The following is an 11,343-nucleotide window of genomic DNA, read 5'->3' as shown; positions in this document are numbered from 1 at the left end:
TTTATTCGAATTATAGTCGACGTGTTACGGTGCAAAATGATGAATAACTAGATGTTTACTTATTTCGCCGACATCTATGCGAGGAACACATCATTGCAACAGTTGAAGATACGTTAAATTTTCAAATATTAATTGAATTTACAAGTGACCCAAGAAAACATATAAAATCTTTTATAAAAATTATAGATAAATTTTTGGTTATCACTTTCCAATATCTTTGAATATATTATATGAAAATAAAACATCAAAAACTTAGTGAAAAAACTAATAAATAAATATAAAACGGCAAAAATTGATATGCACAGAACAGAAGAATGATTCCAATTTTACCAAAGCTCTAGTTTATATTTAAATGCTTTTCAAACTGAATTTTTTCTAATTTATTTCAGGACAATTACGGTGAACTCACCGTGTTTCGGCTTGACATTGAGTTCCGGGACAACTTGTATTTATGTAATATATATATATATATATATATATATATATACATATATATTACATATATATAAAGTTATTTAGATGTCATTGTGACAGTAATAAAAACAAATATGCATTAATTAAAATATAAAATATAAAATATAGGCATAACTTTGGGCTTTTTATTTATAATGGCAAGGTATGAATATTCGAATGTGAATCCTTTAAGATAAAATAATAATATTCATTATTTGCAGCCAGAATGATATGATAGCTAAAGAAAATAATGATATTTTATTGAAAAATGATCCAAATAATAGAACACCCGCTCACGTGAAACATGCACCAGTACTATGCAGTATTTCTCTTAAAGCCCAAGTCAATTATGAAAAATTTCTCGACATACTAAAGGACGAATTTGAGAGAAAACGAGAAAGTAAAATTACTAGACCTGAAACATTAGAAAATTTTGAAATCCTGCAAATGATTGGCGAAGAAAGTGCTTCAGTTCGAATCGTAGGCGTTAATATTATTATTTAATTAATATAATCAAAATATAATAGAATATTTCAGTCGCTAGGTAGATCTAAGACGAACAACATATACTATGCATTTAAAATATATCTAAAGGAAGCGATTATCAAATCAAAAACTAAAAAGCAATTATTATCTGAGAAACGATTATTGCAAGCATTTCATTTTCCGTTTGTAATAAATTTGGAATTCTGCTTTAAGGATAATAACTATATTTATATGGTTATGCCGTTTATGATTGGTGGAGATTTATTTTCCCAGTTAAAAAGGTATTATAATAAATATATATATATATATATATATATATATATATATATTTGGGTTTTAAGATCGGGCGTTACATGAACAAAAACTTGAATGAATGTTTTTGCCCGTAGGGTAAATTAATCTTTCAAATATCGAGAATAAATTTTCTTGCAGATTTCTACCTTTCAGAGCTTTCTGAACATTTTAGCTTACCACAGAAAAAATGGATGTGTGTGTATATGTATGTATGAAATTTGAATTGAATGTTTTTGCCTGTAGGGTAAATTAATCTTCCAAATATCGAGAATAAATTTTTTTGCAGATTTCTACCTTTCAGAGCTTTCTGAACATTTTAGCTTACCACAGAAAAAATGGATGTGTGTATATATGTATGTATGAAATTTGAATTATTCAAAAAACATCAGATACCTAATTATCAATTTGCCAAGGAACGATGCCATGTACCACTAGTTTAAATTTATTTGAAATCCATACCAATAATAATAAACTAATCTGAAAACACAATTTGGCTTACAATATTACAAATAATGAAAATAATACATATTATATTCCTCCATGGGTTTAATTAATTCTAATATAAAGATAGCAAATTGGTTTTATTGGTTTATTACTATTATTTTTTAATTAAATTGTTACAAATTATTTACTAAGGTTAATTGTTATAGCTGATAGTATATTCCACCAATTGGAGGCTAGGATGTCAGCCGAAACATTTTTGTATTGTTTAAAGAACACCCGGTCTTTAAACCTATCTAATATATATCACATCAACATCAAATTCGAGATTATTAACATAAATGTTTATTTCATGTATTCAATCAGACTTGGCAGATTCAACGAAAATCAAGCAAAATTTTATGCATCACAAATAATATTAGCCTTAGAATATCTTCATCACATGGGTGTAATACATAGAGACCTTAAGCTGGAAAATATTCTGGTTGATAAAAATGGATACCTAAAATTAACTGATTTTAGTTTCAGTAAAGTAAGAAAAAAAATAGACTAAATTTTATAAAACTGTAAATGAATTATATTTATCAGAAATATAAAATATAGCATTGAACAAAATTCTATTATATCCTAATCTATTATTACCTCGGCTAGATAACAGACGATCGCACTGCAACTTTCTGTGGCACACCTGAATACATAGCTCCAGAAATAATCATGGGAAAGACTTATGGAAAGGCAGCAGATTGGTGGTCTTTTGGCGTTTTGCTGTATGAAATGGTATCAGGTCATACACCCTTTTATGCAAACGACACAATGAAATTATATGAGAAAATTGTACAAGGCAAATATAAATTTGATGAACACATTGGGAATGATATCAAAGACCTCATACGCAATATTCTGCAAACGGACCCTAGCAGGAGGTAATTTGACTCAAAGATTAGAAAGTTAAAGGAACAATCTTTTATAAATTATTAATTATTTTAAGATATGGAAACTTGTACAGTGGTATATTAGATTACAAACATCATAGATGGTTTCTTGGCACAAATTGGACTGCAATGTTAAATCGCAAAGTAGAAGCTCCTATAATACCCAAAGTAAAGGGACCAGGCGACACAATCTATTTCAATAAATACCATGAAGTACCACTTAAAATATCACCAGAGAATCAATATGAAAAGGAATTTGAAGATTTCTAATAATTTTTAATACCCCATTATGATATGAAGGATTTGGTTTCATACTACAACTCTTCATATTAATCTAGTTTTATTTTATCAAAATATACAATGGCAAAAAAAATAAAATTTACACTAACATTTTTAAATATAAAGTAACTTATCCTTATATTTTTCTAATTACATTCAATACACAAATATCTATGAAAATTCACATTCTTTTAAATTTAATTACTGACATTGATGGTGGCTGGCTTGTCAAACTTAAAATATAAAACTAACATATACGGATGTATACAATTATTAATATTGTCAACAAATGATGGCATTAAAGTATTGTCCTATATATAAAGTTTGAAAATTTACATAAAAAATATGAATAATTAAAAAAAAAAACTCTCACTCCCGAAATGAGTGTAAGTATGATGTACATATAATCTATTCATGCAAGTGTATTAGGTGTACGAACTGAGAAATCTGAGAATGTTTTCAAATGTGCTTCAAAGTCGTAGTAGTCACTTAATAAAATTAAATTGTTTAAACTGTTACAGATTAGGCCAAAAAAAATGTTAAAATTTTTTCATTATTTACAGACAAAAATTTATAAAAAGGTTTGCTCAAAAAACTTACTGCAATAGTAAATTTTTATTTTTAAATTGTAAATTATTATATCCTTTTACAATAAAGGTATTTTCTGCAATGATTTCAACAAAGATGTTTTTCAAAATGTTATGGAATTGATTTTAATAATAGGTATTAACATTATTAATTATAATACCACTAACTTGTAAAAATAACTTGTTGAATTATCAGTTGTAAATTTAAAGTATCAGTTTTAAAGTTTATGGTAATAATTAAATTCACAAATAATACTATAGTTTCCTATGATATTCATTATTTCAATTACATTTCAGTTGTTAAAAGTGTAATTATTATTTCTGCAATAAAATGCTTTGCAATACATTCCACCATTTGTTAATCATTTTTCAATATTGCTCATCATATTATTATATAGAAATAAACTAATTATTATAAATACCTAATTTAAAAAATACAAAAATATTTCTTTTAACTAAAATAGACACAGTAATTTAAAATGAGAGTTACTGAGGAGGTGGCTGATAACCATATCCGTACCCTTGCGGAGGCGGAGGCGGGCCTTGTGGACCAGGTGGTGGCATTTGTCCAACTGGTTGTCTAGGATACTGATAGTTTTGCCCTGGAGGCGGATACTGGGATGGTTGCGAATAATTTTGTCCAGGATGTGCATAATGATTAGGTGGAGGTGGGTAATTATTTGATGGAGGACCATAGTTCTGATTTGGAGGAGGAGGGCCATACTGCTGCATTGCAGCACCGGAACTTACAGGTGGCTGTGAGTTAGGCGGAGGCTGATAGGCTGCAGGAGCCGGACTTGATGACTGTGAACTAGGTGGGTAACTTGACTGACTAACTGGAGGTAAGTAACTTCCTGAAGGAGCAGTTGAGCTAGGTGGGTACTGATTGGATGCTGTAGGGGCAGAATTGATAGGAGGACCACTTTGAGCATATTGTAAGTTCTGTGATACTGTAGGAGATGGGGAAGTGAAAGGTGGTGACTGAGCTGATGGAGGACCATATTGCACAGGTCCTGGACTCGGCTGGTTTGCATAACCTTGTTGCCCTGAGGGTGCAGAACTTGGAGGCTGTGTTGTAACTGGTGGAGCAGGTGGTGGGTACCCCACAGGAGCTGGGCCATATTGTTGAGGATAACTCGGATTGGTAGGAGTACCTGGAGGATAAGCACTTTGTCCAGGTGGACCTGCAGGAACTGGACTTCCATAACTAGCTGTTGCTGAATTTGGAGGGCCATAATTACCCCCAGGGTTAGACGGACCATATGCAGCAGGCTGACCTGTGCTCACAGGTGTGTAAGAAGAATTAGCAGGAGGTGTTATTGGCGGTGGCGGGCCATAATTTTGTTGTGCTGGTGGTTGTTGAACAGGCTGATAAGCTGGTCCTTGAGGGCTTGGATAACTACCTGCTGCCTGAGCAGTCGTGGTAGATGTGCTATGAGAATAAGGGGGTTGGGAATTTGCAGGATAGGATTGTGGTTGACCTGCAGGTGGACCCCCATAAGGTTGTTGATTTGGGATTTGGTAATTAGATTGCCCTTGCTGTGGTGGGTATATATTTGATTGTTGATTGTTTGGATATTGTGCAGGATATTGGGAATGTTGATAACTACGATGGGGATAGTTTTGAGGTATTGCATTACTTGGTCTTTGTGGCAAATTTGATACTTGGTTTGGAATACCTGGAGAAGATCGATAAGATTGCTGCGATTGCGGATGATTATATGCAGCTCCAGGCTGACTATTTGGTGGGATTTCACTAGCTGGTGGTTGTCCTTGCGGTGTATTTAGTTGAGAACCATTAGAGCCATGTGGAGGAGGAGGTTGGGGACTAGCACCAGATTGAAGAACTTGTGGAGGCTGTAGTAATATGTTCACTTTCAGATTATAATTATAATTTCAAACTTCATAGCATCAATAAGTAACTTTACAAATATGATTTCAAATGAATGCATAATGAATACAAATTATTTGCTCTACACATAATTAGCATAATAAAAGTACTACTTACAGGCAAAAGCGCTTGTATATTTTGATTTGAATCTGCAATTGATGCTAAATAAACTAAATTCCTATGCAACACCTGTTGGTATTGCACGCATTCATTTGCTTTTCCTTTTGATTGATATTCTTGTATAGTTTGTATTAAATGACTATTTTCGTCAAGCATCTTTTGAATTTGAGCTGGATTTACAGGAGGCCGGTTCCCCCGCTGTACGAACGCCACAGACATATTGATCGAATAAATTAACTTAACTTCAAAATTAAAATTTAATACCACTGATACACGAATTACATTCACAGTTTTATACACAGTCTTATATATATTAACGTAAACTCAAAAATTTCGCATAACCAAGCGAAATCATAATTTTGCTATTACATCGAGTGAAAACTTTTTTTTCTTGTACTCAAATTCACAATTCGACATACACCTGAAGTTTGCAGATTATTCATGAAATAAGCAACTACATTATTAATTTTAAGCAACCAAAGAATATGATATATTACTGTAGTTTCTATCAATGGAATAAGTAGACGTTCCAATAATATATGATTTTATAATTACCGGTAAACTAATGTAAAAATATCGTGCAAAAAAACCTTTCGATGTAGACGTCATTTATGAACTTTCCAAGTTCAATTTTACTCGGTTGGTAACAGTGATAAATATGCCAATGGCGACTTTGGTTGATTTGTGCATTCTTATTTTAATAAATATCTCATTATTTTAATAATTTCAATGTATTTATAAAGTTTTTAATCGATTATAATAGTGAAGTTTATTAATTCATGCAGAAGTTATGAAATAAACTTTGATATGCCCCTTACTGCAGTGTTCTACAGTGGTTTGTAAACAATGTTTTCCCTCCTGCTTAGTTTTGGCATTTGTGCTGTCACTATTTGTTTACTTCTTCAGTAGCGCACGAACAGCTGTGCAATGAGGTTGTAAATGCGTTCGTGTAATTTTTTTTTAATTTCTCTGCGAATTCGCGTAACATAAAATAATTACAATAATGAATGAAATATCTGGAAAGGAAATACCTGGCCCATCAGCTTGGGATAATCCAATGCATACACAGCATGACTTAAACACCTCAATGCTCGGATCTCCCAAAATATCAAATGAAATTAATCTAATGACCTCTCCTAATGCTCCATGCACACCCCAGGGGCCCCCAGCAGTGTCAGTTTTTAATGATGACTTACATCCTGAACTTGTTCATCAGGGTTGGAGAAAATTTTGGTCTAAACGCGAAAATCGACCTTATTTTTGGAATAAATTAACTGGTGAAAGTTTATGGGAGTAATAAAAGCACAGTTCGATCCTATAACAGACCCTCTAGGCATATGCCATGCTGGACCTCAACCAGTTACAACTTCACCCATGGGTCTAAAACGCAGAGCTTCTGAGGATGGTGGACCAATAGCCAAAAAGTTATTTTACCGGGGCCATGGGATTTAGAGATCCCAACAAATGTTATAATTTATGAACGCGCTCCAACTATTGCTCCACATCCACATCCAGAAATTGAGGGTTACCGATGCGGTTTGACATCAAAGCTGAGACAATGTTATCAGGAACTTTGCCAGTCAAGAGAAGGTAGAAAGAAAGAATCTTCCTTTTGCATTCATACCCATCATTCTGCTTCATCATGAAAAAAAAACTTATATTTTTATTAGTGGCATTATCAATAAAACTCTATTCACAAATGTGTTTTCTTTACGTTTATTTTAATTTATTAGTTGTCTTCATCTTCCTTTATAATTTTTTCATTACTTCTGAATAAGTATTTATGTTTAATAATGTTAACAATGTGATATTGAAACTAAAAATTTAAAATATAAATTATAATGAATAAAATAAAAGTTAAGAAGGCTTATAACTTATTTCATTCGATTACAATAGAATATGATATTTTAGTTTTACTAAAGAGTAGAATTCCTATAATGAATAAGTAATATAAAAATTGATGATTTCTTGATATTTTACACAAATCTTAAACAGTAAAAAAATGTTTAATATTTGTTATAACAAAAATAAAATAAAAGGTTAATAAATAAATAAATAAAAGTTTCTTTAAATAAGTCAGTTTGATTCAATTTAGTAGATATTTTAAGATTAAAATTTTTAATTACCTTGCATTCGTTTCTATCTTAGGAATAAATGCACCAAAAGACTCTTTTAATCGATGGTTGATGGAACGAAAAGTAATTGATCGTGGTACAGATCCTTTGCTACCAAGTAACTGCTGCCCAGAACTGTCCATGTCTATGTTTCGAGAAATTATGAATGACATACCTATTAAATTAATAAAGCCTAAATATACTGGAGATGCTAGAAAGCAACTTTCTAGATATGCAGAAGCCGCAAAAAAGATGATAGAATCACGCAATGCTTCACCTGAAAGTCGAAAGGTAGTTAAATGGAATGTAGAAGATACATTTCAATGGTTGCGAAGAACTGTTGGTGCCACACATGATGATTTTCAGGATAGACTTTCTCACTTAAAGGTTAGTTGTATAATTCTCAAACAAGGGTTACAATAAAGTGTTAATGAAAGGAGATATATCATACTTTCTGTTAATATTTTTTAACAGTAGTTTTATTTTTTCAGAGACAATGTCAACCACATTTGACAGAAACAGTTAAGGTTTCTGTTGAAGGAGTTTGTTTGAAGATCTACCATCTATCTGCTGAACATGCGAGAAAAGTGAAAGATAAACATAGTGCACTGCTGAAAGAACAAGGCATAGAAGAGTTAAGTGCTCCAATACAACAATCAGCATTGCGAAAAGTATGGTGTTATCCCATACAGTTTGCAATACCTGCTACAAGAATGCCAATTGTAGACTATATGCCAGATAATAGATCTCCGGACCATACATTAGTAACATATCATAAAGATACAGTTGCAATAAATACTACACACTTGACAAAATTGGTAAATAAATAATTTTAATTAAATATTTTAAAATATGGAATTCAATATTCAAGTATTTTTATAGGAGCATCTGTACAGATACAGTTGTTTTGATGATAAAAAATTTGAACTATTCATTCCTCGAGTTTGGTGTCTGCTTAAAAGGTACAATACCTTTCTGGGGGCATATCCCGATTTAAGAAATGGAGCTAGTCCTTCTGTTGAAGGTCAACTTACACAAGCATCACTTCCCGTCACTGTCTTTGAATGTTTGAACAAAATGTTTGGTATTACTTTTGAATGTTTTGCAAGTCCTTTGAATTGTTATTTTCGACAATATTGCAGCGCATTTTCTGATACAGATTCATATTTTGGATCAAGAGGGTAATTCAACAATTTAGATTTTTGAAAACTAACATTTGCAACATTATTTATGTGCATTCTTTATGTAGGCCTTTTCTGGACTTTAAGCCTGTGTCAGGGTCTTTCCAAGCAAATCCACCATTTTCAGAAGAATTATTAGATGCAACTGTGCATCATATGGAAAGGCTTCTGTCTGATTCTCCAGAACCTTTAAGGTCACTATCTTATAAAATAAAGCTATTTCATAACATATTTGTGCCATAGCCAATACTGACATTCAATGATTCATTATAGTTTCATTGTTTTTCTTCCTGAGTGGAGGGAACCACCCTTAAATTCTTTAATGAAACTTGAAGCCAGCCACTTCAAACGGAAACAAGTAGTGGTGCCTGCATGTGAACATGAATATCGGCATGGATACCAACACCTTTTACCCAAGTAAGTTATAAAAGAATATACTTATAATAGAAAAGCAAGAACAAGAATCTTTTTCCTAATTTTATTAAGTTGTGAATGTGTTCGAGTTTTAAATAACTTTTGATACTCTTCAATCAATATAGTTGAGCTCCCATAAACATTATTTCATTTAACATGTTCAGGACGGATATAAATGTGCGTTCTGTTCATGGAACCTTGGTAGTATGGCTACAAAATAATGCAGGATACACGCGCTGGGGCCCTACAGAAGAGCGTGTCGAAGCACTTCTAGAAGCCTTTCGGCCAGGGAGAGAACGCGAACGAGATAAACAAGAACTTCTATCTCCTCAACGAGTTGTGGAACCAGAAATGTTGAAACCCTCAATAGCTACAGCGACTACGACCGCAATTGTTATACCGTGATTCGTTACAAAGTGAGCAAAATAGTGAAAAAAAATATGACTATATTATTTATGAAAATTCTTTTACTGGTAAAAGTAAATTCTTTCATCTTTTACTGGTAAAATAAAAATGACAACTTCAAGCTGAGACATAATTTAATAAGTTGAAGTTAATAAGTTCACACAAGCACTACTGCAAAAGCTATAATGCTTATGAATTTGAAAGATGATAGGTAGATAGTAAAATTATAAAATGAAGATGTGATGTCATATTATATATCGTTTATAAGGATAAGACCAATATATCTTCAATGTTAAAATATAATAGATTAGATTTTTTTTTATTAACATGTAATTTGTATAACTCTCTCTTTACATGTCTTAATTGATTTACGTGGTCTGTGGTAAATTCATAATTCACAAAGTATAAACATCATACTAAAGTTCGGTCAGATCAGATAGACAATTTGATATTGCTTACAAGCCAAAAAGTTCAATTTTCTTATACGTTTAGATATAATATATAGTTGCAGATGTAGGTCAAAAATCAGAAATCAAAGTTACATGTATAATTGTAAATCATTGCACATAAAATATTATTTTATGAAATAATATTTTGTCTTCATTTGTATACATAGTATACAAGTAAATGTATACTTTAAAAAAATGTTTTTGATTGTAGAAAAAAAAAATTGATGCAATGTTATGACAAACCAACATAATTTGAAAGAAAGTCGCTTTCTAATCAGTTTTGTAATATTACTATATGAATATGAAACTATTACATATAATTTAACAACTTTATTTCTATTTGTTGTTATTTACAATGACTTCAAAATTATTTAAAAAAATAATTACATCATAGAACCTTATTTGAAAAGTAAACATTAATACTTTAGTAATTTCTTTGAAAATCAAGAAGATATTAAATTTAATTAAATATTTCATATTCACAGAGTAATTCGAATAAAATTATAGGATTAGTCAAAACCCCATAAAAATGATTTACATCAACAGTGTTAAGTGTTTCTGTTAAGTTACTGCAAACAGTAGATATCTATAGTTATTATGAATTAATAGATAACTGAAAGGAATTTTAAATTATTTCAAATGAATTTTATTGTATATTTAACTATATATTGATTATCGTATAGTTATTATTGTTATAAATGTGATTAAATATTATTTTTATAAAAGAAAGAAATTTATTTATGACACAATAATATATTAGGAATGACACATAGAGATTATCATATTTTATGTTGTTTAGATATAAAAATGTGCTTTTTAACCAATTTAAAATGCTCATTCCAAATAATTTTAAATGGCCATCTATCTTATATATGGTTTTCTAGAATCTCAATAATTTTAAAGTAAAATTCATTATCTGTTAAGTACGTTAGAAAAAGTAGGCAAAATATTATTTTGTGCTTTTATTTATTTTTGTAATCTTGCTTTCTTATATCATAGATTTTATATATAATATGGAATGTTATTAGTAATATTTTGTAATGTGACATTAAAAAATGAATTATGAAGAAATGTACAAATGAATACATTTTTAATTAAAATGTAATAAAATGTATTATATCATAAAAAAATTATTAATAAAATGAAATTCAACACGGTTACTGGCTTCTTTTTGTATTATTTTGTTAATGTTAACAGGATTGAAATACAAATTATATAGATCAAAAAATCTTTGACTTAATATGCAATTGATATTTTTAATTTTCAAACCACAATGCTATTACCAAATTAAATATAG

General features: G+C 30.6%; 3 protein-coding genes across 3 annotated transcripts; 2 read left to right on the top strand and 1 right to left on the bottom strand.

Annotated features, from left to right (window-relative positions):
* The first annotated feature begins 608 nt into the window (after positions 1-608).
* Positions 609-2,876, top strand: LOC113374373 (cAMP-dependent protein kinase catalytic subunit alpha-like). Its single transcript, XM_026614466.1, has 6 exons — positions 609-616; positions 675-933; positions 1,048-1,220; positions 2,041-2,206; positions 2,326-2,597; positions 2,663-2,876. The coding sequence occupies exons 1-6, from the start codon at positions 609-611 to the stop codon at positions 2,874-2,876; spliced, it is 1,092 nt and encodes a 363-aa protein (XP_026470251.1).
* Positions 2,877-3,840: 964 nt separating this feature from the next.
* On the bottom strand, positions 3,841-5,865 carry LOC113374370 (basic salivary proline-rich protein 1-like). Its single transcript, XM_026614463.1, has 2 exons — positions 5,481-5,865; positions 3,841-5,329 (listed from the first exon to the last, which is right to left on the bottom strand). Exons 1-2 carry the CDS (start codon positions 5,700-5,702, stop codon positions 3,959-3,961), a joined length of 1,593 nt encoding a protein of 530 aa, XP_026470248.1. The 5' UTR covers positions 5,703-5,865; the 3' UTR covers positions 3,841-3,958.
* Positions 5,866-6,601: 736 nt separating this feature from the next.
* LOC113374372 (phosphorylated CTD-interacting factor 1-like) lies at positions 6,602-9,597 on the top strand. Its single transcript, XM_026614465.1, is given in 9 exon segments — positions 6,602-6,775; positions 6,778-6,906; positions 6,909-7,073; positions 7,632-7,984; positions 8,089-8,415; positions 8,480-8,778; positions 8,847-8,972; positions 9,052-9,195; positions 9,357-9,597. Coding segments are annotated over 9 exon segments (1,950 nt in total). The 5' UTR covers positions 6,602-6,609.
* Positions 9,598-11,343: the final 1,746 nt, after the last annotated feature.

Source organism: Ctenocephalides felis, unplaced genomic scaffold, assembly GCF_003426905.1.
Source record: "Ctenocephalides felis isolate EL2017-DRISC unplaced genomic scaffold, ASM342690v1 CF-g0.4_SCAFFOLD_01755, whole genome shotgun sequence".
NCBI lineage: Eukaryota > Metazoa > Arthropoda > Insecta > Siphonaptera > Pulicidae > Ctenocephalides > Ctenocephalides felis.
The sequence above is the reverse complement of the archived record's forward strand: the minus strand, read 5'-3'. Positions and strand labels throughout refer to the sequence as shown.

Excerpts from the sequence above, each read along its gene's own strand:
- LOC113374373 (XM_026614466.1), top strand. Across the intron at positions 1,221-2,040 it reads TTATTTTCCCAGTTAAAAAG|ACTTGGCAGATTCAACGAAA; the intron begins GTATTATAATAA and ends GTATTCAATCAG. Across the intron at positions 2,207-2,325 it reads CTGATTTTAGTTTCAGTAAA|ATAACAGACGATCGCACTGC; the intron begins GTAAGAAAAAAA and ends TACCTCGGCTAG.
- LOC113374370 (XM_026614463.1), bottom strand. The coding sequence starts at position 5,702 with ATGTCTGTGGCGTTCGTACAGCGGGGGAACCGGCCTCCTGTAAATCCA. Across the intron at positions 5,330-5,480 it reads ATATACAAGCGCTTTTGCCT|CCTCCACAAGTTCTTCAATC; the intron begins GTAAGTAGTACT and ends ATATTACTACAG.